At 54.8% G+C, this 23,555-nt stretch overlaps 6 protein-coding genes and 1 long non-coding RNA gene across 11 annotated transcripts; 3 read left to right on the forward strand and 4 right to left on the reverse strand.

Moving 5' to 3' along the window:
• The first annotated feature begins 65 nt into the window (after positions 1-65).
• On the forward strand, positions 66-4,449 carry tbce (tubulin folding cofactor E). Of its 2 annotated transcripts, XM_037248342.1 has the most exons (16): positions 67-325; positions 1,371-1,455; positions 1,532-1,687; positions 1,822-1,907; positions 2,076-2,175; positions 2,255-2,357; positions 2,422-2,498; positions 2,562-2,654; positions 2,805-2,869; positions 2,931-2,995; positions 3,078-3,230; positions 3,293-3,431; positions 3,746-3,814; positions 3,897-3,956; positions 4,028-4,119; positions 4,189-4,449. In XM_037248342.1, exons 1-16 carry the CDS (start codon positions 211-213, stop codon positions 4,282-4,284), a joined length of 1,554 nt encoding a protein of 517 aa, XP_037104237.1. In that variant the 5' UTR covers positions 67-210; the 3' UTR covers positions 4,285-4,449. The 2 variants fall into 2 exon arrangements, with proteins under 2 accessions (XP_037104244.1, XP_037104237.1); XM_037248349.1 differs by lacking the exons at positions 3,746-3,814; positions 3,897-3,956; positions 4,028-4,119; positions 4,189-4,449 and adding an exon at positions 3,500-3,735 and having other exon boundaries at positions 66-325.
• A 7-nt stretch (positions 4,450-4,456) lies between these two features.
• Positions 4,457-9,958, reverse strand: ero1b (endoplasmic reticulum oxidoreductase 1 beta). Of its 2 annotated transcripts, XM_037248373.1 has the most exons (17): positions 9,797-9,958; positions 9,516-9,687; positions 8,120-8,239; positions 7,967-8,050; positions 7,847-7,888; positions 7,683-7,765; positions 7,386-7,459; positions 7,197-7,317; positions 7,050-7,096; positions 6,952-6,960; positions 6,845-6,871; positions 6,615-6,707; positions 6,183-6,429; positions 6,051-6,120; positions 5,736-5,822; positions 5,232-5,365; positions 4,457-5,095 (listed from the first exon to the last, which is right to left on the reverse strand). In XM_037248373.1, exons 2-17 carry the CDS (start codon positions 9,672-9,674, stop codon positions 5,032-5,034), a joined length of 1,461 nt encoding a protein of 486 aa, XP_037104268.1. In that variant the 5' UTR covers positions 9,675-9,687; positions 9,797-9,958; the 3' UTR covers positions 4,457-5,031. The 2 variants fall into 2 exon arrangements, with proteins under 2 accessions (XP_037104268.1, XP_037104276.1); XM_037248381.1 differs by lacking the exons at positions 9,516-9,687; positions 9,797-9,958 and adding an exon at positions 8,798-8,875.
• Positions 9,959-10,378: 420 nt separating this feature from the next.
• gtpbp2b (GTP binding protein 2b) lies at positions 10,379-14,421 on the forward strand. Its single transcript, XM_037248326.1, has 12 exons — positions 10,379-10,762; positions 11,212-11,238; positions 11,317-11,501; positions 11,585-11,696; positions 11,888-12,085; positions 12,163-12,337; positions 12,495-12,714; positions 13,096-13,231; positions 13,295-13,353; positions 13,500-13,671; positions 13,751-13,915; positions 13,993-14,421. The coding sequence occupies exons 1-12, from the start codon at positions 10,595-10,597 to the stop codon at positions 14,167-14,169; spliced, it is 1,794 nt and encodes a 597-aa protein (XP_037104221.1). The 5' UTR covers positions 10,379-10,594; the 3' UTR covers positions 14,170-14,421.
• A 552-nt stretch (positions 14,422-14,973) lies between these two features.
• On the forward strand, positions 14,974-17,117 carry rrp36 (ribosomal RNA processing 36). Of its 2 annotated transcripts, none has more exons than XM_037248605.1 (7): positions 14,974-15,566; positions 15,774-15,906; positions 15,991-16,057; positions 16,177-16,281; positions 16,502-16,576; positions 16,655-16,772; positions 16,857-17,117. In XM_037248605.1, the coding sequence occupies exons 1-7, from the start codon at positions 15,254-15,256 to the stop codon at positions 17,030-17,032; spliced, it is 987 nt and encodes a 328-aa protein (XP_037104500.1). In that variant the 5' UTR covers positions 14,974-15,253; the 3' UTR covers positions 17,033-17,117. The 2 variants fall into 2 exon arrangements, with proteins under 2 accessions (XP_037104500.1, XP_037104511.1); XM_037248616.1 differs by having other exon boundaries at positions 14,976-15,566; positions 15,789-15,906.
• A 97-nt stretch (positions 17,118-17,214) lies between these two features.
• On the reverse strand, positions 17,215-18,193 carry LOC119121367. The gene is made up of 2 exons (XR_005097663.1): positions 18,094-18,193; positions 17,215-17,650 (listed from the first exon to the last, which is right to left on the reverse strand). It is a non-coding gene; the product is annotated as an uncharacterized LOC119121367 (long non-coding RNA).
• Positions 18,194-18,309: 116 nt separating this feature from the next.
• Positions 18,310-20,928, reverse strand: LOC119121330 (myelin and lymphocyte protein-like). Its single transcript, XM_037248773.1, has 4 exons — positions 20,100-20,928; positions 19,354-19,521; positions 19,079-19,204; positions 18,310-18,899 (listed from the first exon to the last, which is right to left on the reverse strand). Exons 1-4 carry the CDS (start codon positions 20,220-20,222, stop codon positions 18,825-18,827), a joined length of 492 nt encoding a protein of 163 aa, XP_037104668.1. The 5' UTR covers positions 20,223-20,928; the 3' UTR covers positions 18,310-18,824.
• A 645-nt stretch (positions 20,929-21,573) lies between these two features.
• Positions 21,574-23,433, reverse strand: snrpb2 (small nuclear ribonucleoprotein polypeptide B2). 2 transcript variants are annotated; one of them, XM_037248706.1, is made up of 7 exons: positions 23,312-23,433; positions 22,738-22,809; positions 22,432-22,604; positions 22,228-22,359; positions 22,098-22,133; positions 21,933-22,021; positions 21,574-21,867 (listed from the first exon to the last, which is right to left on the reverse strand). In XM_037248706.1, exons 2-7 carry the CDS (start codon positions 22,799-22,801, stop codon positions 21,708-21,710), a joined length of 654 nt encoding a protein of 217 aa, XP_037104601.1. In that variant the 5' UTR covers positions 22,802-22,809; positions 23,312-23,433; the 3' UTR covers positions 21,574-21,707. The 2 variants fall into 2 exon arrangements, with proteins under 2 accessions (XP_037104601.1, XP_037104610.1); XM_037248715.1 differs by having other exon boundaries at positions 22,738-22,811; positions 23,316-23,373.
• Between the last annotated feature and the right edge of the window lie 122 nt (positions 23,434-23,555).

Raw genomic sequence — 23,555 nt, forward strand, 5'->3', positions numbered from 1 at the left:
TGGAATATTCCAATTCAATATGAACAGAGGGGGAAAAGTTGTGTGCGTCGTGTAAAAGAGTCCCTCCGTTGTTGCCGGAAGTGGGAGTGAACACGTTCCAGTTGGCTCCTTTGCGTTTCGGGCGTGCGAGCGAAGGGTCCCGGCCGGCCGGCTTCAAAGCGTCGTTCGATGACCCGTCGTCCTTTTCTGCTGTTGTTTTAGCTGGCGTGGATGGATGCGGACCAGACGGAAGCGGAGATTCCGCACGACGCCCTGGGCCGGCGGGTGTCTTGCGGCGACCACAGGGCCACGGTCCGCTTCGTGGGCACCGTGCCGCCCACTGCAGGTATTCATTCGTTCTCCGCCGAACCTTGGGCGGATGGGCGGACGGGCGGGCGTACTGGTTGCAAGACACCAGCGCGACCGTCTAAATAACCGCGTAATAAGTCAAAGTCTGCTTTATTGTCAATCTCTTCACATGCCAAGACACACAAAGAAATCGAAATTACGTTTCCTCTATCCCACGGTGACAAGACATAGTACACGATATACATACAAGTAAACAACACCAAATAAAAACAAGAAGGCACAAACAATGAATAATAAGAGTGATGAATAAATAATAAATAAACAAATAACACAATAAATAAGAGGAGCAAAAGGGAGCAAGTGTGCACACAGCAGACAGTCAGAATAGAGCGCAAAAGTACAGGACGCGACCGACGCAGCCGAGGGGGGAGAGAGTTCAGGATCCTAACAGCCTGGAGGATGAAGCTGTTGGTGAGTCTGGTGGTGCGGGAGGGAGCGCAGGCTCCTGTACCTCTCTCCTCCCAGAGGGCAGAAGATCAAACAAAGAGTGAGCGGGGTGACTCGCATCACTCACAATCGTGGTCGCCTTGCGGGTGAGATGGGAGGAGTAAATGTCCATCAAGGAGGGGAGTGAAGCACCAATCATCTTACCAGCCGTGTTCACTATGCGCTGCAGGGCCTTCATGTTGTAGTCAGTGCAGCTACCACCCCAAACAGCAATACAGCTGGAGAGGACGCTCTCAATGGTGCCACGGTAAAATGTAGTCATGACGGCCGGAGGAGCACTCGCTCGCCTGAGTTTCCGCAGGAAGTACAGGCGGCGCTGGGCCTTCTTCGCCAGTGATGCGGTGTTGGTGGACCAGGAGAGATCCTCACTGATGTGCACCCCCAGGAACCTGGCGCTGCTCACTCTCTCCACCACAGCACCGTCGATGGTCAGCGGCAGGTGTCGGGTGTGACCCTTCCGGAAGTCAACAACAATCTCCTTGGTCTTGTTGACGTTCAGCAGGGAGCGGGCTCTCCCAAATAGTATTTTGGACTTGATGTCTTGACAAAAGTGGCTGCCGTGCCTTTGCGGTCAGGCGCGTGGCTGGGCGTGGAGTGGGACGATCCCGGGCGAGGGAAACACGACGGCCGCCACCGAGGCGTGCGCTACTTCACCTGCAGGTACGTCCTAGCTTACGCGCAGGCGGCCCGTGGCGGGCGTGCACCTGACTGACTGCATTGGTCGGCCTCCCGCCAGGCACCCGACGGGAGGCTCCTTCGTGCGGCCGTCTGTGGCGAGCTTTGGCGTGGACTTTGCGTCAGCGGTGCGGCGCCAGTACGCGACCGATGCGGCGGACGAGGAGATCAGCATCTCGGGAAGGACGTTGGAGTGGGCCGACGTCCGCGAGCGCAGGTGAGCGCCGGCCGGTGCCTGCCTGGCTGCGTGCGTGCGTGCGTGCGTGGCTGCCTGCCTGCGTGGCTGCCTGCCTGCGTGGCTGCCGAGCCTCGCTTTTAATACCACGGTGGATCTTCGTGCCTGTGTTGCAGCTTGGAAAGCCTCCCCACCGTCCTCCTCCCAAACTGCCAAGTGAACGGGCCGGGAGAAGATGGGCAAGTCGTCAGAACCACACCGAGTATCTTGCGACAACGATGCAGCGGTTACGGGAATTCCCACAGACTCGCAGTCCTTCGTCTTGCGACCGTGCTTGCAGATTTCAGTTGGATTCCTTTGGTTTGAAAAGCCGCTTTGTAGTTGTTGTGCCATGCTTGTCCATGTTTGTTGTTCTTGACCATTTGTGAAGACGTGCGCTGGTTGGACCTGAGCGCCAACCTGCTGCGCAGCTGGGACGACGTGGCCGCCATCGCTCGACAGTTGCGACATTTAGAGGCTCTTCTGCTCAGGTTGGAGTCTGCGCGGCCGCCCGCCCGCCCGCCCGCCCACCAGCCGCTCTCACTGGTCAACGGCGACCTCTTCTTGCAGCTTCAACAGACTGAGTTTGCCCTCTGACCCCGCGGCCCACCGGCAGGCCTTTCCTAACCTCAAAGTTCTGACTCTCATCGACTGCGAGCTCACGTGGACGCAGGTAGACACCGGCGTCGGTCGCGGCCGACCGAGACGGTGACGTCTCTAAATGGACTTGTGTTCAGGTCCTACGGTGCGCCCCCATGTGGCCGAAGCTGGAGGAGCTCATCGTGGAGAACAACGACATCACGCAGTTGCAGAGGTGGCTGCCAAGCGAGACAGAGGGCGCGAGCGACCAGGCTAACGTGGGTGGTGCGCGTTTCAGGCCCGAGGGCGTCCTGCAGGGGCTCAAGTGCCTGAATGTTTCCAAAAACCCTCTGGACCAGGACAGCCTGCTGGAGCTGGGCGCTCTGCCGAGGTCAGTCAGACATCTTGGACAACTTGTCATAGCATTTCACCGTGAAGTCGGCTTGTCCATTCTTCCGGTACACTTGTGGCACTCTCACTTGCCTTGTGGAACAGACAGATCAACTTTTGGCTGCGCATGACTCCACTTGTGTTGTTGCAGACTGGAGCACTTAATCATGACTGACACCGGGTTGTCCAAAGTTCACTTCCCGGATGCCGCGCCAGGTAGCCTCACCCGTGGCCGACCTGCCGGCTGGAGCGTTGCTGACGTGTGCCTTTCCGTCAGGAGAGGAGACGTCTGTCTTTGCGTCCCTGGAGAAGCTCAACCTGAGCAGGAACAACATCTCTGAGGTCAGAACCGCATGCACGCACGCCGGATCATCTCCGCTCGCCTTTCACGGCTAGCCCCGCGCCCTTCCTGCGACACCTTCAGTGGGGCGTGATCGACGAGCTGTCCAAGTTGGCGTCGTTGCGTCGTCTTTGGTGTCAAGAGAACCCGTTGGCCAGCGGCGACGGCAACCCCAAGACGGCCAATCAGATGCTCATCGCCAAGCTGCCGCACCTCCTTGTCCTCAACGGATCCGATGTGCGTGCCATGTTTGTGTGCGCGCGCGTGCGCGAGATGCTGAGCGGACGCCGTGCTCTCAGGTGCCCCCTCAAGAGAGGAAGGGAGCGGAGTGCGACTACCTGAAGATGTTCGGGGAGGAATGGCTGCGGGCCGTGGGGCAGAGTCAACTGAGCCAGGAGTTCGCCAATCGCCATCCTCGTTACCGCAGCCTCGTTGACAGTAAGCCCCGCCCGCAAATGGTCACTCTTGGTAAGCATTCCGCTTGCCTACTGCGTCTCTCCGAGCAGTAGCTGCCTGCCAGCTGTCTTCTCTCCAACCTTGCCGTCGGGCCACCGTTGGAACTTAGCGATCCGTATTAAAAACCTTCTCGGTCGCTTTCTAGAAAAGCGTTGCTTCAAGAACAACTGCAGTTGGACTCCAAAAAGCTTCCGCCTGACCTGCAGAGCCCTCGCTCACAGACTAAGAACCTTGTGCAGGAATTCCGCAGCCCTCTGCTCCACGGCGTTGTCAATATTGTGTGTCGTTTGTTTCAGAGTACGGCGCTCCTGACGAAGGCGAGCTGACCAAGCGCCAACCGTTTGCTCTTAAGAATCAGCTGTTGAGTAAGCCCCGCCCCAGCACGCGGCTAGATAAGGTCGCTACGCTAATGGGGCAATTTGTGTTCCTCTTCCTGTTCCACCGCAGAAATCACATTTGTGTTTGTGGACAACGCGGCGAGGATGCCGCTGGAGAAGAAGCTTCCAGGTGGGTGCCTGCCGCTCGGCCGTCAATGACGAGGACAATTCCTATTTGAGGGTCTCAATGTTTGCGGGCAGCCTCAATGGAGGTCCAGAAGGTCAAAGGCCTGCTGTCTCGACTCCTGAAGGTTCCTGCGGTCGACCTGCGGCTCAGCTACACCAGCGCCAAGGTGCGATGCCGGCGTGACTCTGCGTCCTTGCCGCGTCACTCACTCGTGGTGTGTTGTCGCCGTGCACAGCTTACGGGTCCCGAGTACCGCATGGACAACGACCAGAAGACTTTGTTCTTTTATGCCGTGGAGGACGGAGACACGGTCCTCGTGCGGCGCTCGTAAACACTCGTGCAGACAGCACACAGCAAGCACTCAGCCACACACACACACACACACACACACACAGCTGACATGTCAAAGGCCAACTTCCGCTAGTAACATGCTATCAGGACTTGCGATATTCTTGTTTACTGCTGTAATACAATAAAATCCATCTGCTATCCAAAACAACATGTCTTGACTAAAAATCCATTTGGGAATTTTTGGAGAAGAAAAACATTTTCAGCACAATATGTACAGTACTCCCAAGATGCAGCATCATTTTTTTCCCAAGCAGACCAAAGAGTTGTTAGAGACTACCAAAACCAAAACCCAGGTGGATCATTCCCAACGCCAAAAAAAAAAAAAAAAATCTAATGACTGAGGCAGGGTCAAATTCCTTGGTCCATTTTCTCTTTCTGCAGCACACACGCATATTAAGACGGAAAAATCAAAAGCTTCAAGTCCAAACTTTTCATTGGAAAAAAGAACAATGGCAATCAGTTCATCTGCTCTTTTCTCTGCTGGACAAAACAAAAGCGTGTACACACGCACGCAAACACACACGCACGCACGCACAATCCAGCGGTAGGAACGTTTCCCCCTCCTCAAATTTGGGCTGGAGACAAGATGGCCGCCGCTGCCGCAAATGATGGCACTCTCCGAATGATTACAAAGTATGCCTCTGGCATGAACGCACGCTAGTCCAAATCGGAAGATCCCGACGTTGAGAAGGGGGGCGGGTGGCCTTCAAGGTATGGCCACTTCCCGTTACCTGCCGCTTTCCTTCAGCAGCAGACGAAAGTTGTGCAACTCGTAGATGCTGGACGACAGCCTGCCACGCACACACGCGCACACATTACTTGCTACTTGATAACTTCTTTTAGCGGGAGACTAAGCCACAAACCAAGAGATTATTTGTCTTGTTGATGATGTTTGAGCACGATTGTGCCCTCGCAGCGCGAGCCTACCTGGCAAAGCCGTTGATCAAGGCCACGACTTCCTGGCGAGTGAGCTGGAAGCCTTTGGAACCGGAGCGTTCCGGCAGGTTCTTGATCTGCTTCTCCGAGAACAGGATCTTCAGGGCTGTGCCCAGGCCTTGGGTCTGCCCACATCAGAGCCGCCGGCACACGGTCACCATTTGAAGAAAAGCGCACAATGCGCCGCGCCAAGTCGCCGCCGCCGCCGCTACGTCACGTCCGACTTTGTCTCAAACACGTTGAGTTTTCAGCTACAATTTGACTTGTCACTAATGGATTTTTTGGGTCCTTCTTTCAGGTTCTATTTTAGCTTGTGGTAGTGGGAAAAAGAAAGTTGTCAACAACCGTGTGGGTTTATCACGCTGCCAAGATCAGAATCCAAATCATCACCGATTGATTCTTTTTTCACAAGTGCGAAGCCCTGACAAACAGCGTCACGAGGTCTGGCGGCGGCGGCGTAGCGGCGCGGAAGATGACGCGCAGTGGCGCTCCAACCTGCAGTTTTCCCCACAGTCGACATTTGCTGCAGCCCACGCAATCCATGATCCGGGAAATGTTCTTGAAGTGAAGACGGAATTCCTCCTGCATGCAGGGTAGACAGCAAAAAGAAAAACCCAAAAGAGTTGAAGGAGAGAGGAGGCGGCAGCGGCGGCGGCACGCCATTGGGTGGGATTGGGAGTGAAATGCCAGGAGAAAAATTGCGTGGCAACGTAAGATGGCCGCCACCGCTGCCATCCCAATCATCCGTGTTCTTAAAGCCGCCGTGCGGTCAGGCACTCACACACGCTTGTTCGTGTTGGCGTTTCCTACCTTGAGGCTTTTGGCTTCCTTCTCATGTCCGGCAAACATGGACTTCTCGTCAAAGTGCATGGGGAACATCCTGGGGGAGCGCAAGTGAGGAGGTGCACATAGAGCGAGCGAGCGAGCGAGCGAGCAGCCTACTTGATCTGGTTGAAGACTTGCAGGAGCAGCTCTTTGGTCTGGGTGTCCTCGTGTCCGTTCCCCGTGTACAAGTGGACCACGGAGCGCTCAAAGTAGGCCGCCACCTTGTAGAGTGCCCGTAGCTCCATCAAGTACAGGAAGTACAAGTTCTTCAGGCGCCGCGTGCCCTCGCCCTTGGTCTCCGCCCTGTCGAAACGCCAGCGGAACTCCTCCGCGTTGGGACCCCACACCGACCTGCCCCATCCCTCTGCACACACGCAATCTCCTCAATCAGTAAACGGAGCTCGAGGTGCCGTTTGCGTCTGCCGCTTCCCGGCTGGCTGAGCCAACAAGGTTCCTTCCGCAAGGGTGCGTCCTCGGACCGCTCGTATTGAAGAAATAAATAGGCGGTCAACAGCCAGGCCTACGGCGGGCGGCGGGAGTACTCGTTACCGTCCAGCAGGTACTGCGCGCACAGGTGGATGTTGATGCTGCTGTGAAGGCCCGAGATCAGGCGATAGAAAACCCGCTTCTCCAAACACAATCCTGCAGGGAGGGGGGATGGTCAGGAAATGAGCAATGAAAGGAGCAGAAAGAAAGCCGGACAATTCAATCGGCATCACAGAGAGACCACGGCGAGACCACGGCGAGCTCAGCCAGCGAGCGAGCGAGCGAGCGCTCACCTTCCAGCCAGTCGTAGAAGCCGTCGCCTGCAACGGAAGCATCATCAGCCACACAGCCAAGCGCACAGCACCCCCGACGGCGCACCCTCCCTCTGCGCCCTACTCACCGTCGTCTCCTGAACACAAAGGTGAAGGGCGGAGCAAAGCCAAAAAGGTTAACTTGGGGCACCCACCGCCTTTTGGCAGCCGTCAAATGCCCACTCACCTCTGCTGGGGGCCAAAGGGTTGAGAGGTCGGTACACGGACCTGGGCCTGCGCACGCGACGACACACCTTGTTAGCGATGCCAACACAGACCTTCGGTCGCTAATCAGAACTAACTAACTAACTAACTCATGAATGCGCCTACTGACTTGAAGCAGTTCTCCTCGTAAATGCTGTTCCAGACCCTCCACGCCGACGGGCCTTTGTAGCCCGTGTAACGCTCCGGGTTGAGCAGCAGGTCCACGTACTCGGCGTCTGGGGACGACTCGTCTAGAACGCGCGCAAAGGTCAGCAAAGTGGCCGCGGCGCGCCGGCCGGGGAAACGCAAGCGTGCTCACCGTCCAACTCGCAGAAATGGTCTTGGGCGTCGTCGTGCCGCGCCCAGTCGGCAAACGCCTCTTTGCTCTGATTGCTGCACGCAGGCACGCACGCAGGCACGCACGCAGGCAGGCACGCACGCAGACACGCAGGCAGGCACGCAAGACAAGCGGCAAATGTACACATTGTGCAACTCAAAGAGTGGAACGCACAAGGCCCCGTGTACAAATACAACAAATATGTCCAACACACACAATCTAACACTTGGCACACATAAGACAACTCAAGTATGGTGTGTGTGTGCGAGCATGTCTGACCTGAGCGTGCTGTTGATGGCTCCCAGCTCTTGCGCTTGCTCACACCCGCCGCTCCCGTCACTCCCGTCGGCAGCCTGCGAATACTGAACGGGGCCATATGACGTCGCGGCAAGGTGTTAGCAGCGACGAGGTGCGCTCGCACGTTTCAGCGCCGCTGCGCTCACCTTGTTGTAATTGCCCGACTTGATGCCAGCGGGAACCTGACTCTGGAACGGCGCAAGAGGAAAAAAAACAAAAGGCTGAGCAAAAGTGTGGAAAGCTCAAGCGCGACGGTGAACTCTGACCTCCGGACAGGGCTCCACGTGGCAGTCTTTGATGGCGCAGTGACCGTCGTCGGGCCAGAAGGGACACGCCCGCTTGAGGTTGACCTGCGGCAGGCGAAGGGCATCAACTTTGGCTGGCGCCGAAGCGAGGCGAGGCCGGCCGGCCGGCCCTACCTTATAGTAGCGGAAGTAGTCTCGCTCCGTCAGCTTCTTGATGCGAGGGTAAAGTTTGAAGTTGTTGAAGACGTCGATGCTCTCCACATCGCAGAAACAGTCGTCCAGCACCCCCGTCAGCTGCGGCACAGCCATGTCGTGGTCACATTTTGCGACGTGGCAACTGAGCACATAACGAGCCGGGAGGGGCCCAAACGCAAGCAAAGTACGGCCCGGGGGCTCCTTTGCGGCCCATTTTCAACGGGTCGCAGCAAATACAAAAAAGTAACGACAACAACATTACACACGGCTACGTAGGCGAGTGGGTAAGGATGATAAACTAGGAGGCGGGTGGGTCGCGACAGCCGCGTCGCACCTTACGACCACCGCGATGAGCATGCATTTGAATAAGTGATGGGCAAACACAGGGGTGGGCAATTGCGAGGGCCAGCGTGCTGCGCAAACTGATCATTTGAATCAGGCAGGACGGCGGCCCTCGGAGACCCCGATTGCCAAGCCCTGGTTTAACACCTGCACAAAAACCCAGACGGATCAATACAACAAACACGGTAGACGGTCACACGCAAGCATATGGAAGAGCGGACGTGTCGTCGGTCGGATGCGATGCGGACAGCTGTCGGTAGCCGCGACTCCAGCTTGATGATGCAAATGAAAAGGTGCTAATTAGAGGACTCTGACCTGCGAGTGCATGAGAGCGCGGAGAGTGAAAAAAAGCAGGAAGATACAAACACATCGGAACATCCTGAACTTTTCCTCTACTTTTCTGTGTGCGCGCTGACTGACCGAGATGCCACTTGACAAAGCCCCGCCTCCTTGTCAAACTAAGCCCCGCCCCGGCCTTGTAGCCCAGCCAGTACCAGGGAGAAGCGAAGCTCCGAAGGGGCGGGGCTAGTTCAGCCTCGGCCAACCACGTTACACCACGCCGGTCTACTCGCGCGCGTCCACATGTTGAACTCAAGTACGAACACAAATAAATAACATGGGATTATTGTCTCGTGTCACTTGACGATAGAAAACGCACCAAAGACAATGACGGAAAACACTAAGCAGCAGCAGCTAACGGCCAAGACCAATTAAATGTGACGTCCTTCCCCACTCCAATCAAAAAGTCGTTTCGTTCCTACCTTTGGAATGTCATTGCAAACAGTGACACCAAATGCAATCCCCAAGGAAGAAACGGAACTTAATTGATAACAGTGAAACGAAACACATAACGCCGCCTCGTAGCTAATTAGCGTGGCCCAAACGGTGACGTCAAAACAGACCGGGCGAACCTTCGAGAAGGTTTAGTCTCGTCTCGTAAGCAAAGTGTGACCTTACGTTGTCCATAGACGGTTTAAAAGGTGAGTTTAGTGGGAGTTGGAGATGAATTAAAAGCAACAAAGTGGTCAATTACATGGCAAAAGCAGCTCTGCTCCTGCGGCTCCTGCGGCTGCTGCGGCTCCGTGCGCGCCTCCGTCAAGGGCTTGCTGAGCTCAAACCAGGCTAAAGCGAGATTTCCCAACAGGAAGGCCAGCAGAAGAACGCCGAACGCCTCCAAAGTCACTCTCCACATGCCTCAGCAGCTTCTGCCAAAGGAGCCGCACAAATCCAAACTCACGCCGATGTCAAGCGGAAATCGGTTCGCTGTGCAGCAGCACGGTTAGCTTCCGCAGGCTAACAGGGCTAAGTGCGTACGCGGCGGGCGGCTCCGGCGTCCAGTTGAGAAGGGCGAGGGAGGTCGACACAGCCTGGCGCGGATACTGGCGCCGGCCGATGAGGCCCTTGTGGAAAACAAACCTGTCGCGAAGAAAAGGGGGGGGGGGGGAAGCCCATACAACTTGGACGGCTTTCCGAATGTGACTTCTACGTTCGAGCCCAATTCAAACAAAACAATATCAAACCTATTTCCGGTAAGACGTTTCGCAATAAAACAGTAGCCTTGTTTGGTGAGGCACTTGTGCCACCTACGTTGTAAAGCGAAAACTTTGTTTGAAAGCACAGTCGTGACTTGACAAGTCGACGAGATCACTGACGCCTCACGTTGGAGGGGCACAGGATTCAATAAAGTGGCCCTTGTGCGTTTTCTTTGTGTGTGTGTGTGTGTGTGTGTGTGTGTGTGTGTGTGTGTGTGTGTGTGTGTGTGTGTGTGTGTGTGTGTGACTTTTGTTTTGTTTTGCTTTGCTTTGCTTAGTTTTGATTGGACGTGATGTGCTCGCTGTAGATTGAAAGCTGAGTTTAACTTGAAAAGCCATGGCGGAAGTTGTCGCTCTCTGGCGAAGGTGGCTTGCGGTGCGTCGGTGATGCTGAGGAGAAGGAGCGAGAGAGCGAGCGAGCGAGCCGAGGAGCGGGAGGACAGAGCGCATCTTCGGCCGCCGCCGCCGCCGCCGCTCGCCTCCTCCCTGCCGGCCAGGCGTCCGGTGTCTCGTTCGCCTCCCCGGCCAGACCTCGCCCGTTGCCCAGTGACGAGCTGCTCCCTCCGCGGAAGCCGTCAAGATGGTGGATTTGTGCCAGGCTGGCAGCGGCGACGAGGAAGGCAAGAAGACGTCGAAAAGGTCTCGAACGAGGCGAGGCAAACGAGGCCGCCGGCGTCGCAATAACAACAAGCACAAGAGCAACATCAACAACAAGCACCAAACACCGCCGCCATTTCTACCACCAGAGGTAGCTGCTTCCGCTTAGCCGGCAACCGAGCGGGCGAGCACGGACGCCGACATCGACCGTCAGACTGTTGGCGTGACGTCATACGGTTTCCCCAATGATGGATGTGCTTGAAAACGGCGTTCTTTCCACTTTCCGGAAAAGAGAACTTGAATTGTTTTCGTTGCGTGTGAAAATGGGATTGTGCATGAAACTGTCGCATTCGATATTCGAAATCCGACCCTCCAAAAAGTTATTTTATCCATGGTATGTTTTTTGTAATTGAACCTTGCGATTAACTACCTATCGGACTTTTTTTCGAGCCAAATATCGGAATTGGCAGTTGGGCGCTAATCAATATCACGAGAAGAAATGGATAGGAAATACTCTTTAACGCGACCGATGTTGATTAAAATACTCTGGGTAAAGAACAAGGAGCATCGAACAAAAAATGCGGTGTCACATGTTTGCAGGCTGAAGAAGGAAACATTGAATACAAGGTAATCTCCTCCTCGTCCTCGTCCTCACCCCGTGGCCTTCCTGGTCCTGATGCTCACGTGCTGCGCGGCGCCTCCTAGCTCAAGCTGGTCAACCCCTCCCAGAACCGCTTTGAGCACCTGGCCACGCAGCTCAAGTGGCGTCTTCAGGAAGGCCGCGGTGAGGCCGTCTACCAGATCGGCGTGGAGGACAACGGGCTGCTGGTGGGTCTGAGCCGAGCCGACATGACGGCCTCCATCGGAACCTTGCGCAAGATGGCCGACAAGTATGCACACACGCACGCACGTTGATGCGCCGAAGATTGGACTTAACGCGGCGTGTGCTGTGGCGACTCTTGATCACGGTCAGGGTGGGTGCTGACATCACGCTGCTGCGGGAGCGTCAGGTGGACTCAGACGCTGACGGGAACGCACGAGGGATCGCCGAGGTCCTGGTGCGGAAGGTTCCGGATGACCAGCAGGTGAGCCTGGCCTAGCTTGGCCTGGCCTGGCCTGGCCTGGCTTGGCCTGGCCTGGCCTGGCCTGGCCTGGCCTGGCCTGGCCTGGCCTGGCCTGGCCTGGCCTGGCCTGGCCTGGCCTGGCCTGGCCTGGCCTGGCCTTCCTCGCCCTCTCGCCCAGCTTGCTTCCCGAGCGTGCCGTGTGCTGCCCGCAGTTCCTAGACCTGCGCGTGGCCGTGCTGGGCAACGTGGACTCGGGGAAGTCCACGCTGCTGGGCGTGCTGACGCAGGGCGAGCTGGACAACGGGCGAGGCCGAGCGCGCCTCAACCTCTTCAGGCATCTCCACGAGATCCAGACGGGACGCACGTCCAGCATCAGCTTCGAGATCCTGGGCTTTGACAGCAGAGGACAAGTGAGTGGCGCCGGTCCGCCAAGCGTGCGCCCGGTCGGCCAGCCGGCGCCGCTTGACGCCCAACGCGTCACCGGCAGGTGGTCAACTACAGCGACTCGCGCAGCGCCGAGGAGATCTGCGAGAGCTCCTCCAAGATGATCACCTTCATCGACCTGGCGGGACATCACAAGTACCTGAAGACCACCGTCTTTGGACTCACCAGCTACTGCCCGGACTTTGCCATGCTGGTGGTCAGCGCCAACACCGGCATTGGTCAGACCTCACGCACGCACGCACGCACGCACACCCACCATGGATGGAATTCAATAAGCTTAGGGCATCGTTGTTTGTCATTTTTTGTGTCATCACCTCTGTCTTACGTTGTCACGTTTGAGCCGGTGACTTCTGTTTGCGCTCCTTTGTTGTGCAGCCGGTACCACCAGGGAGCACCTGGGCCTGGCCATGGCGCTGAAGGTTCCCATCTTCATCGTGGTCAGCAAAGTGGACGTGTGCTCGCGGGGGGGCGTGGAGCGAACGCTCAGGCAACTGGAGCGACTCCTCAAGCAGCCGGGCTGCAACAAGGTCCCGCTGGTCGTCCGTACGGCCGACGACGCCGTCGCCGCCGCGCAGCAGTTTGCCCCCGCCGCCTGGTACGGAGTTCGACCGTTGCCGCCGTCCATTGTATCTGGACTTCCCGAATCCAATCGCGGCGTGTAGAATCCAAACGTCGATTCTGGCCGTGAGCTCCGAGGAATCGAAACGGACGGCGACGTGTCTCCGTCTGTGTGTAACGTGAGAAATACGAAGTCCCGCTCGCAATGTCCACGGAACGAATCGCGAGCCAAAGATTTGGATTGGATTACAGCGTGAAAGCCAATCAAACGGCTCGAACCGACCCACTCGTTTTGGTCCGAGCGTTTGACTCAAAACAAGTCAAATGGATTTGCCAGTTGTGATGGTGCGGATTCCTCCCGAGTCGAGGAATCGGACTCTCGACACGGTGTCTGACCGGGCTGTGTGTGTGTGTGCAGCGTGACGCCCATCTTCACCTTGTCCAGTGTGTCAGGAAAAGGTCTGGAGCTGCTCAAGGTCTTCTTGAACATTCTTCCTCCTCTCAGCAACAGCAAACAGCAGGAGGAACTCATGCAGCAGCTCACCGAGTTCCAGGTGTGCAGACGCAGGCGCACCGCAGGCGCATGCAAGCTACCACCGATGTGCGTGTGTGCGCAGGTGGACGAGATCTACTCTGTTCCCGACGTGGGGACGGTGGTAGGCGGGACCTTGTACAGGTGAGTGCGGCAGGCAGGCGTGTGCGCGCGCGCGCGTTTGCCCTTTGAATGTCGGGAACATTTTCTGTTTTGTGATTTCCCTGTGTTTTTTTCTCTTTTTTTTCTTTGTGCACATTTGTGATTCCGTTTGCGTGTGCGCATGTCAGCGGCGTGTGCCGCGAAGGCGAGCGTCTGGCGGTGGGCCCGACTGACGAGGGCGGCTTCCTGCGTGTGAAGGTTCTGTCCATCCAGAGGAACCGCTCCACCTGCAGGCTGCTGAGGGCGGGGCAGGCGGCCACGCTGGCGCTGGGCAACCTGGACAGGACGCTGCTGCGCAAGGTGGTCATGCCTTGAGCGTGATGTCAGCCATGTGGCCGGCCGCAGACGTGCACAGACAGCTGCCGTTGTGCCCTTGCAGGGCATGGTGATGGTGAGTCCCAAGATGAAGCCCACCATCTGTCGCCACTTTGAGGCGGCCGTGGTTCTCCTCTTCCACGCCGGGACCTTCCGCCGCGGCTCGCAGGTCACGGCGCACGTGGGCAACGTCAGGCAGACGGCCGTCGTGCAAAGGCTGCACGGGAAGGTACCCGCCGCGCCTGCGGGCCGGGCCGTCCATCAAAATCTTGGGTGGGTGAGACACGGGACTCCGTCTCCCGGCAGGAGGAGCTGAGGACGGGCGAGCGAGCCGTGGTAACCTTTTGCTTCCTCAAACATCCCGAATATCTTCGGACCGGCGCCAAACTTCTCTTCAGACAGGGAGTCACCAAGGGCATAGGACACGTCACACGCCTCCTCACCACAGAAAACATCCAGAACCACGACAACCAGAACTACTAGGATAGAAGCGCCATAACCTGAAGCATCACAACCACTAGAAAGCAAACTCTACAACCACAAGCACCACCGTTTTTGTCGTCAACAGTAATTAGCCACCTTAGCATGCGACCCGCGTGCCAGAAAAGGCAGCTTGGACTTCAAACGTTTCAGTCCCATCCTGAAATGAAGATGCTTGGTGTTTGTTTACTAGAAAGAACAATATGTGACATTTACTGTGTTTGACACATCGAAAAATAATAGAGTGGAAAGCGACTTGTTGGTTATTTTCTTGGTGTTCCTCGGCGGTCAATCTTGTCTGTGCCAGACTTCTGTGGGAGGGATGGATGGATGGAGGGATGGATGGAGGGGTGGCGCTCCGTGACCTGCCCCAATCCTCATCCAGCAATCAGTGCGAAGTGACAGATGGTCGGCTGGTCGCTGCGAGTTTCATGAACTGTTGACTCCCGTCTGACATCATGCGATCGATTCACTTGAGCATGCTCACGGGCGGTCCGGTGAAGCCGAGGCTGCTGTTCATCCGCGGTGCGGTGCGTTGCGGAGCGGAGCGAGAATGACGGCGAACCTCAGCGAAAACAAACGTCACTCAGCTTCACCTCGCACGCTTACGGTGTGTCAGCGAAGCCAGATCCGGTTGGGGTCTCCAAAATAAGATCAATTCAAAGCTGCAGAAAAGGGGTGTAAACATAAGTCTGTTCCATCGATCTGTGTTCGTTCGTTCGTCTGTCTGTCTGAACAGACAGCTCGCGAGATCCGCGTGGTGACGCTAGCGGTCCTTTTATTGTGAAGGCAGGCGGAAGAACCACCTGGAAGTGACGTCACCACCTACACGAGGAAAAGCTAACGTAGCCTTTGCTAATGATGAGCGAAAGGCTTGAGTTCATGATTGTTTGACTTTTTTGCTGATTAAAACGTCGCCAACGACGACCCGAAGACTGTTTGGTGGCGCTTTTCACGCGGCCGAGCGCCAGAGACCTCAAGTCCGCCCTAAACTTTGTCAGCGTTGATGGATGGCTGAACACTTTTTTCTGAAGTCGGATTGAAAGCGCAACTCGGCGTGCGTGTCTCAGCGTTGGAGGCCAACGCGATGGCCGATGGACATCGCGGCGGCCACCGAGAGGAGCGCAACTCGCTGATGTTGATGGCGCGGGGAAGGCGAGAAGCACCTGATGATGAGGAAGATCAGGTCGGATCTAACGAAGACGAAGGGGAGGAGGATCTGATAGAACCTGTTGGAAGCGATGAGGAAGAATCCGATGACGAGGAGGAGTATGAGGAAGAATCCGATGACGAGGAGGAGTATGAGGAAGAATCCGACGACGAGGAGGAGGGGCCACATGATGAAGATGAGGCGGTCGAGGTCCAGTCAACGGCCTTGAGGAGTGAGGAGATGAAAACAGGTAAAGGACATCTTTTGTTTCAACTCCAGATGAAAGGCTTCAGCCTGAGCACAAACGTTGCAACGTGTTCCTCAAAACATCAAACGATGGACGGAAGGCTCACAAAAGATGACATGGATTTGCACAGAAGAAGGGCCAGTTTCAATCCATTTTCTGCTGGCGTTCCATTTGTTCTTGGCCCAATCTGAAGCGCGGTCTGTGGTTTTGGTTGCCGTCGTCCAGACTTGTCGGCGCTGCCGTTCGAGGACGTCCTGAAACTGCAGAGCTGCGCGGGCACCAAAGCGTTGGACCGGGTCGCCCGCGGCGCTCGGTCCTCGTGCAAGCGCCTCAACAAGAACAGGTGGGCTGGCGTCGTCGCGTCGCCTCTCCTCGCCACAGCCGTCTGTCTCTCTTTTTTTCTTGACGTCTTTTCTACCTCCCGCAGGCCCGCTGAGGTCCCCGCCAAGAAACGGGCGCCCTTCCTTCGCCAGGTGGTCGCCGTCAAGAAGGCGGTGAGTGGGAGAGCGCGGCCCCGCCCCTTCCATGCCAATTATTTTCTCTTCCATTTTCCTGGCCAAAGCGCAAGTCGGACCTTGGAGAGTGACTTCCAAACATTGCGTTTGTCTTGCAGACGGCCAGGGACCCTCGCTTCGACGACCTGTCAGGGGAGTACAAGGCGGACATCTTTGACAAGACCTACAGCTTCATCCACGACATCAGACGGCACGAAACGCAGGTACGGCGGCGGCCTTAGCCTTTTCTCGGCTCAAAATGGCCCCCTCCGGTGGTAGGCCAGGTGTTGAAGTGGTTCAGTCACTTGTTTTTTATTGAGATCACTTTATGGGGGGCGGGGGGACAATCTCACTAGATAGTTTTTGTGCATTTCCAAATTGTCTGTTTGAGACGCTCCCATTTGGCAAGCCCAAAAAATGGGTCCAACGCTTTGTTGCTCTCAGGTGATCCAAAAGCAGCTGAAGAAGAGCAAGAACGCCAACAAGAAAGAGCAGCTCAACGGCCTCCTCAGGAAGATGGTGAGTGTCCTCGCTGGTGCGCCGGCCGGCCGGCCGGTCCAGCGTTTGCCTTTATCGCCTCGTCGTCCCGCCCGCCAGGCCGATCGGGAGCGAGCGCGGCAGAGTCGGGAGCGACAGCGGGCCGGCGAGCTTCAGCACAAGAAGGAGCAGAGGGAACGGGCCCAGCGTGGCCATCGCCCCTTCTTCCTCAGCAAATGTACGTATGGCGCAAAAACACAGAGCCTGGCAAGAAGATTTCCAAAAGATAACTCGCGTGGCTTTGACCTTGTCCCGTTTCCAGCCGAGCAAAAGAAGCTGCGTCTGGCGGACAGGTTCTCGGCGCTGAAGACGAGCGGCAAGCTGGACGCCTTCATGGGCAAGAAGAGGAAGCGCAACGCCGGCAAAGACCGCAGGAAGTTGCCGTGGCGACAGCAGCCCGGAGAGCAAAGCACGCCGCGGGGGGGCCAACGCCCTTGAACATATCCAGCAGGTTTTTTTTTGGTCTTTAGCTGGAAAGCGCCTCTCGCGCGGCTGCCGGATAATAAATCAACACTTCGCAAAGCTTTTCTCAAATGTGCCCCTTCAATCACCGCAAAGCTCATTTGGAAGGCCAGGCACCAAACATTCACACTAATGCTAAGGAAGGAAAGCCCGACGAGACTTGTTTAGCTTCTGTATTGATGAGCCCAAAGATCCCATGAGCAGTCTTGGATTGGTCCTCTTTCCACTGATTGAGGGACAGACGAGGGAAAGCAAAACAGAAGCCTTTTTGTCGTCAGTCGCGCGTGCGCGTCTGTTGTCCCGTCGAGCGCACGGCATTCTTGACGGCGCGCTGCATCAGCCAGGTGGCCACGTGCACGCCCAGCAGGGCGCCGCCCGCCACCCAGGGCCAGTTGCGCCGCAGCCAGCCGCCTCTCATCGCCGACGCCAGGCTACTCGCTCTTGGTGTTGCCGGCGGGCTCGCGTGCCGCGCTCTTGTACAGGTGGGGGCGGGCCTTGAGCTGGTACCAACCGGCGTGGATCAGAGCCAAACTGGTGCCCATCACAATCAGAACTTTGTAGTCGCGCCACACGCCCATGGCGCCCAATGCCGAGCTGCGTCCGAGTCACCCAAAACGAGCAGATGCGCACAACAAAAGACATTTTAGAGAGTGGTCGAGAGAAAAAGTAGCAAGTACATTGGCGCCGTCCGTTTTGCTTTTCAGGAAATTCAATGGTTAATTCTGCAATGACATGCTACAGTGCGTTGTAAATTGTAGTCAGATCGGAACGCGATTGGACATGAATACTAAATGATACAGAATCATTTGTTAACATTTTAGTATGTGGCTCATGCATCAGATGTGCAGTGTACCTAATCAAGCGACCGGTGCCTTCAAGTTGACATGAACTCGGTGCTCACTCAGTCATCGTATTGAAATGGCCAAATTCCGTTTAACATCCAAACAGACTCGTGTTGCGTTTTGGGTATCTCGTTAAAGACAAAATGCCACTCTTAAACAGAGGCAAATGAGCGCTAAAAAAAGAAAGTATATCACCTTCACAAACGAGGTACAGCTCCACCGGCGGCGGCGGCGGCCATCTTGTCCAAGGAGGGCGGAAGTGACGTCCGAGCGAAATGAGACGGAAACGCAGGAGAAGAAAAGAGCGCTTCGAGATTTGCGTTCTAAAGTGGGATTTGCGTTGTAAAGTGGCGCGCGAACAACACGAGCACGCGCACAGCTCTGCGCTGTGTCATAGCTTCATCTCATGAATTGATTCAAAACATTCTTTATTATAAATATTTCACAAATGAATCTCTTCTGGTATGAACGAGTCGGTGCCAAACATAAATGTCACTAAACAGCATTAAATCGAGGTATGTCGATAAATATGTCAAAAATGAACAAGTATAAATGAGCTAAATCATGTCAAGCGTTGAAAGATATAACAACGATAAATATGTATCAATACTTATCAATTTCAGAATTCAGCTAGTCAAACGTGTCATCAATCTACATTAACAATAGCAAACAGAAATAATTTCCAATAACGTCAAATATCATGGTGTCCCAAACGAATTGTGTCACACGACTTTTAAAATGTCCTCAATCAACAAATCGTAAAATAAGGCGAGCGGATCCTCATAATGCCAAATATCAAAGTCACAATACGCTTGCACCGTCCAATGGAAATCTTAGACGGAAAGAACAGTGTCAAATAAATAGGTCAACATCGTTGGTCCAATGCAAGCGTCAACGAGATTTCTTGACAGCCGGATGGAAAAGTTCTAGAAGGTCTTCCAGCGCATGGCCGACAGGATGCTGTGCACAAAGTACAGCAGCGTGGCCGCGTACGAAAACACCTGTGAGCGACGGACACACAAAAGCACACATTCGTTGGACAAACGGCTTTTCATTCCCAACATTTTTCCATTTGAGTTGCTTTGTCCATTTTTATTGGCGCTAATAAAGAACCTTGGTTTGCCTATGCGTGCATGAGTGACTGAGTGTGAGTGACTGACAGACAGACAGACAGACAGACCACAGCCGAAATGTCCAGCTGGTAGTACTGGAAGTTTCCGGCGTTCTCCATGTCCAGCGTAACTTTGGCCAAGGACACGGAAGCGCTGAGGTAGAAGACAGCGGCCGTCAGGTGATAGGCAAAATCCTGAAAGACAAGGACCACCACGTTGTGCCACAAGGTGGCGGTGTTGTCTGTTAATTGGTACCACCGCGTTGGTCCACCACTTGTCATCGATGCTAACTTTTGTCCGTCAGTGGCCGGGCTTTTGCAAGGTAACGATTGCTTGTACTCACCGCTGCCACCCAGCGGCTTTTGTTGGAATGACATCCGCACAGGAACACGAGGCTCCACAAGAAGGTGGTGACAAAGCAGAAGACGCTGACCGACATCACCCAGCCCTGCGGGTTCTGGGGAACCACCAGCGTGCACGCCACCAGGATCCACACCAGACCCCCAAACACCTGCACGCGGCTCAGCGTGAACGTCGCAGGTACCACAGCCTTGTTTTTGCCGACCAACGGCGTCGGACAAAATGTGGCTTTCCGATGACAAAAAAAAAAACCCCATAGCGACCCCCGTGCCGACTCCGATATTTGGCAGAATAACGTGCCGACGATAGCCGAGTCATTGAATAAATATGTGAAGAAGCAAATAAGTCGTCTTCGAATGTTTCAGGAAAACGTCAACAATTCCAAAGTTTTCCAAAAGTTCAGTCAAAGTGTGAACAGAAGCAAACCGTGTAGCGAGTTCGCAGCATTGGATCAAGGGATGGTATATGGCAGGGGTGGGCAATTGCGGTCCTCGAGGGCCCCCCGGCCGGTGTCCTGCATGTTTTCTAGGTAGGTCTCCCTGCTGCAACACCTGATTCAAATGCTCAGGATTGTTATCCAGCTTCTGCAGACCTTACTAATTATCGGACCATTTGAATCAGGTGTCTTGCAACGGGGTGACATAGAAAACATGCAGGACACCGGCCGGGGGGCCCTCGACGACCGCAATTGCCCACCCCTGGTACATGGAATCAAAAAAACGTTCTTACGAGTTCGGGAAGATAGAGCAGGTCCGGCAGAGTTGTGCACACAGCGGCTCCTGCGGGAAGCTCCGGCATCGTTACTACAGTCGCCGGGTCACCCGGCTGCGGGTTGGCGCTGTTGGACGCCATCCACCCAGGGCTGGGCGAGAAAAAACACACACAACAGCCACAACGAGAAAAAGTAGACTGCGAAGAGAGGCAAGAACGACCGATGGCCACCCGTTAAGCAAGCGCGAGCATCTCCCTCCCTCCCTCCCGCGGGCACGCGCAGCAGCCGTCCTCATGACAACCACTGGCCAGACGCCGGTCGCCAAAAGACCGCTCGCTCGCGTGTTTCGGTTGTGTTGCGCCGGCTGTTGCCGTGGAAACACAAGCAGGAAGTCAACGCCGAAGAAACCCCAATTGTCAAGAATGGACCCAAAGCCTTTTTTCGGGTCGGACCAAAATCCAATGCACTCATTCCTCTCGTTGGCAAACTATATGGAAGAGTTGTTGAGAGGGAAATGAGTGCTTTCATGACTAAAAGTTCAAATGAGCATAAAACCGGAGAATGAATGCGGTTCGCAGTTTTGGTCTAAAACTACTTTTCAAACGTCGACTATGTCTTGCCATGGTTACCCATCGGCAGCCCAGCAACGACAACAATCACAAAGTCTGTGCGTGCGTGCGCGCGCACGCGCCCATCAATTGTTGATCAGGATCAAGTTTTCACGTCGTCACATGCATGTATGCATGCATACGGTCATTTGATCTGACCCTCTTCACAAGGAAAACAAAACACCCGGCTTCATTTTTGTTTTTGAAATGTAGTTTAAAAAAACGTAAGTAAATCATTAAAAAAAATACATCCATGAAAATATAAAAGGTGCACCTCTAAAAATATAACAGATCAAATTTGAAAATTGCAATTCAATCATTGAAACAAAAAAAAATCCTAAATGAGGACTCTCTTTGTCCTCCCAAAAAACCCGACACATGAAAAGTTCAAATCATTAAATGAAATAAAACAGCATGGTCAAATTTAGTCAAAGATGGACAATTTAAAAAATGATCAGTTTTTACTTGTTTCAATTCTACCTCTGGGAATTAAATGATAATTCAGTTGCTCGCCTGCTACCCCGGGAGAACACAAGTAACTTTCAACAAAGACTTGGACAAAGAAAAGCCACTTTCGGACCATTGACCGGCTGCTGCATGGCTCCATCTTGTGGACACGCTGGGGACTGCTCCCCGCTGGTGACACCTTCGGACCTGCCCGTACGGTAGCGAAGCCTTGGTTTGTTCTTGTTTAATTTAGCCACTAAACTTGATTTCCAGTATACAGAACATTTAAAAGAGCATTCGAATTTTGAACTAGCGTACAACAAATTGACAAAGCACGTCAAGGAGGTTGCAAAGGATTTGCAAAAAAGCCAAAGAGGAGAAATGACATCTGTGGAGGCCATGAAACATTTGCGTCATCGAGTGACCACATTTAAAATTTGAGTAAAAAAAAAACCGAATTTTATTTGGGTACTTTACAAAAAAGTAGCAGAGCAAAGGTAAAATGTCAATTGTCCGTTAGTACCGTTGGCAGGCGCGCGCGTGCGGGCCTTGCCGGCCGGCCGGCTGACACTACTTCTTGGCAAAGGTGATCTTCATGGCGCAGGTGGCGGTGATGCGGAAGCCTTGCAGGGCGTCCTTGGCCACGCCCGCCTGCATCTCGCCTTCAAACTCCACAAAGGCGATGTCGTGCTTGCCGGGAACCAGACGCACCTCCTTGAAGCCCGGGAACCTCACACACACACACGCGCACACACAGTTACGCACGCAAGCACAACGCACGCAGATGCCACTTACTGGTTGAAGAGCATGGACAGCATCATTTCGTTGGTTTCCTCGGGTAGGTTGCTGAGGAACAGGATGTAGTTTGGCGGGTTGTCGGGGACCTGCAGAGTCAGCAAAGTTACCTTTGAAATGGCTCGACGGATGGCCCGCCGAGTTAAGCTAAGGCCACGTACGTACCTGCGCGGGCGGAAGGTGAGCCGGAATCGACGGCACCTGAACACAAGGCCGCAAAACACAAAGTTACATAAGCGGACGTGGCACATCCTGCCGCCGTACGGGCGTGCGCGCACGACGGCGTTTGGCTCACCGCCACGGCTTTCTTGGCCAGGGCGACGGCTTCCTGAGGTTTCTTCTTCTTGTCCTTCTTCTTGTCTCGGTCGCCGTGCGCCCCTTTCACCTTGGTGATGACCTCAGAGTCCGTCTTGGCGTACTGGATCCTCTGGCGGGAAGAGGAGAGCGGGCGCGTGGGTGAAAGGGCGGGACTGGGGCCGTGGGTGGGGGGGTCGCCTACCATGGGTTTGTTGTAGAAGGGGAAGCCCTGCAGCTGGCGCAGGGCGTTGGTAGCGGCGGCCAGCTCCTTGAAGACCACAAAGGCCTGGCCCCTCATCTTCATGGTCTTGGTGGCCACGATGTCCAGGATCTGGCCAAACTGCGACAGGAGCGCGTACAGGGAGCGCTTCAACTCTGCACGACAGACATCAGCGCTGTTGGTTGGCTCTTCCTCACGAGCTACTTTGCACAACGCTGAGACAACAAAGAGCACGCAAAAACAAAGGCGGAGAAGAAAGCAGCCTCGTCCGTCCGTCCGACTACTCACCTTCTTTCTTGACTCTGTCATTGATGTTGTTGATGTAGATGGTGTGGTTGGGCCGGATGTCCATGACGGAGTCTACGGGGTTCAAAATTAATCGATTACTCGACATTGTCACATGAACATAATCGTTTTTTTTTTAAACAATTCAATAAATGCTCTCTGAGTGATAGCGCTTAGCTGGACTTGAGTCCTTTTCCCCTCCCCGATGACTAAATAATAGCAAATAAACAAAACTTCTTTGGCTAGCGAAACGTTTTTTCTATGGTCTACGCTTTGACGCAAATAAACGTGTATGGGACGGAATTATTCCTTCCTCAAATGAGTCGATAGCAGTTTCAAATTGGGATTTAGACACGAGCGCGAAGAACCTCAATGCGCCGAGCCGCGTCCATTCAAAGCACTAGCCTAGCCGATTAGCCGCCGTTGGTTGGCTGCGCCAGCGACTTTTGACCAAACCATTGTTACAGATGTGACCGAACGCAGTCACCACACAACTCGAAAGGCAAACTTTGCTCGGCTCCAGGAGGCGCAAAAGGGAAGAAAGGAGCGAGGCGAGAGGAAAAAGAAAGCAGCTCACCTCTCGCTGCCGCTTCTCACGCTGCCAAACGAGAAACGCCGCCTGCGCTGCGCTTTCGGGCAGCTTTATTATGTACTGCCACCAACAGGACTGGAGGTAGAACTACAAGCTGATCGGGGCGGCCACAGCTCTCCAGTATGAATTCATTTCGTCATTAGGTTATTGATGCAAACTTGACTTGTACAGATTGAACTCAATAGTCACCTTCGAATCCGAAGCTGGATGGGGTTATCTATCTGTCTAT

The sequence above is a fragment of the Syngnathus acus genome, chromosome 1, assembly GCF_901709675.1.
Source record: "Syngnathus acus chromosome 1, fSynAcu1.2, whole genome shotgun sequence".
Classification (NCBI taxonomy): Eukaryota; Metazoa; Chordata; class Actinopteri; order Syngnathiformes; family Syngnathidae; genus Syngnathus; species Syngnathus acus.

What these genes read in the sequence shown, in the direction of transcription:
- tbce (XM_037248342.1), top strand. Translation starts at nt 211, where the DNA reads ATGGATGCGGACCAGACGGAAGCGGAGATTCCGCACGACGCCCTGGGC. An exon ending in GACATCACGCAGTTGCAGAG is followed by an intron (nt 2,499 to 2,561) that starts GTGGCTGCCAAG and finishes TGCGCGTTTCAG; the next exon opens with GCCCGAGGGCGTCCTGCAGG. An exon ending in TTACCGCAGCCTCGTTGACA is followed by an intron (nt 3,432 to 3,745) that starts GTAAGCCCCGCC and finishes CGTTTGTTTCAG; the next exon opens with AGTACGGCGCTCCTGACGAA.
- rrp36 (XM_037248605.1), top strand. Translation starts at nt 15,254, where the DNA reads ATGGCCGATGGACATCGCGGCGGCCACCGAGAGGAGCGCAACTCGCTG. An exon ending in GAGTGAGGAGATGAAAACAG is followed by an intron (nt 15,567 to 15,773) that starts GTAAAGGACATC and finishes TCTGTGGTTTTG; the next exon opens with GTTGCCGTCGTCCAGACTTG. An exon ending in AAGCGCCTCAACAAGAACAG is followed by an intron (nt 15,907 to 15,990) that starts GTGGGCTGGCGT and finishes TACCTCCCGCAG; the next exon opens with GCCCGCTGAGGTCCCCGCCA.
- LOC119121330 (XM_037248773.1), bottom strand. Translation starts at nt 20,222, where the DNA reads ATGGCGTCCAACAGCGCCAACCCGCAGCCGGGTGACCCGGCGACTGTA. An exon ending in TGCTCTATCTTCCCGAACTC is followed by an intron (nt 19,522 to 20,099) that starts GTAAGAACGTTT and finishes AGCCGCGTGCAG; the next exon opens with GTGTTTGGGGGTCTGGTGTG. An exon ending in AGCTGGACATTTCGGCTGTG is followed by an intron (nt 18,900 to 19,078) that starts GTCTGTCTGTCT and finishes CGTCGCTCACAG; the next exon opens with GTGTTTTCGTACGCGGCCAC.
- snrpb2 (XM_037248706.1), bottom strand. Translation starts at nt 22,801, where the DNA reads ATGGACATCCGGCCCAACCACACCATCTACATCAACAACATCAATGAC. An exon ending in TGACAGAGTCAAGAAAGAAG is followed by an intron (nt 22,605 to 22,737) that starts GTGAGTAGTCGG and finishes TCTGTCGTGCAG; the next exon opens with AGTTGAAGCGCTCCCTGTAC. An exon ending in CCTTCTACAACAAACCCATG is followed by an intron (nt 22,360 to 22,431) that starts GTAGGCGACCCC and finishes TCTTCCCGCCAG; the next exon opens with AGGATCCAGTACGCCAAGAC.
- ero1b (XM_037248373.1), bottom strand. Translation starts at nt 9,674, where the DNA reads ATGTGGAGAGTGACTTTGGAGGCGTTCGGCGTTCTTCTGCTGGCCTTC. An exon ending in AGTCGGGCAATTACAACAAG is followed by an intron (nt 7,766 to 7,846) that starts GTGAGCGCAGCG and finishes GGCCCCGTTCAG; the next exon opens with TATTCGCAGGCTGCCGACGG. An exon ending in TTGATCAACGGCTTTGCCAG is followed by an intron (nt 5,096 to 5,231) that starts GTAGGCTCGCGC and finishes TGTGCGTGGCAG; the next exon opens with GCTGTCGTCCAGCATCTACG.
- gtpbp2b (XM_037248326.1), top strand. Translation starts at nt 10,595, where the DNA reads ATGGTGGATTTGTGCCAGGCTGGCAGCGGCGACGAGGAAGGCAAGAAG. An exon ending in CGCCATTTCTACCACCAGAG is followed by an intron (nt 10,763 to 11,211) that starts GTAGCTGCTTCC and finishes ACATGTTTGCAG; the next exon opens with GCTGAAGAAGGAAACATTGA. An exon ending in AGGTTCCGGATGACCAGCAG is followed by an intron (nt 11,697 to 11,887) that starts GTGAGCCTGGCC and finishes TGCTGCCCGCAG; the next exon opens with TTCCTAGACCTGCGCGTGGC.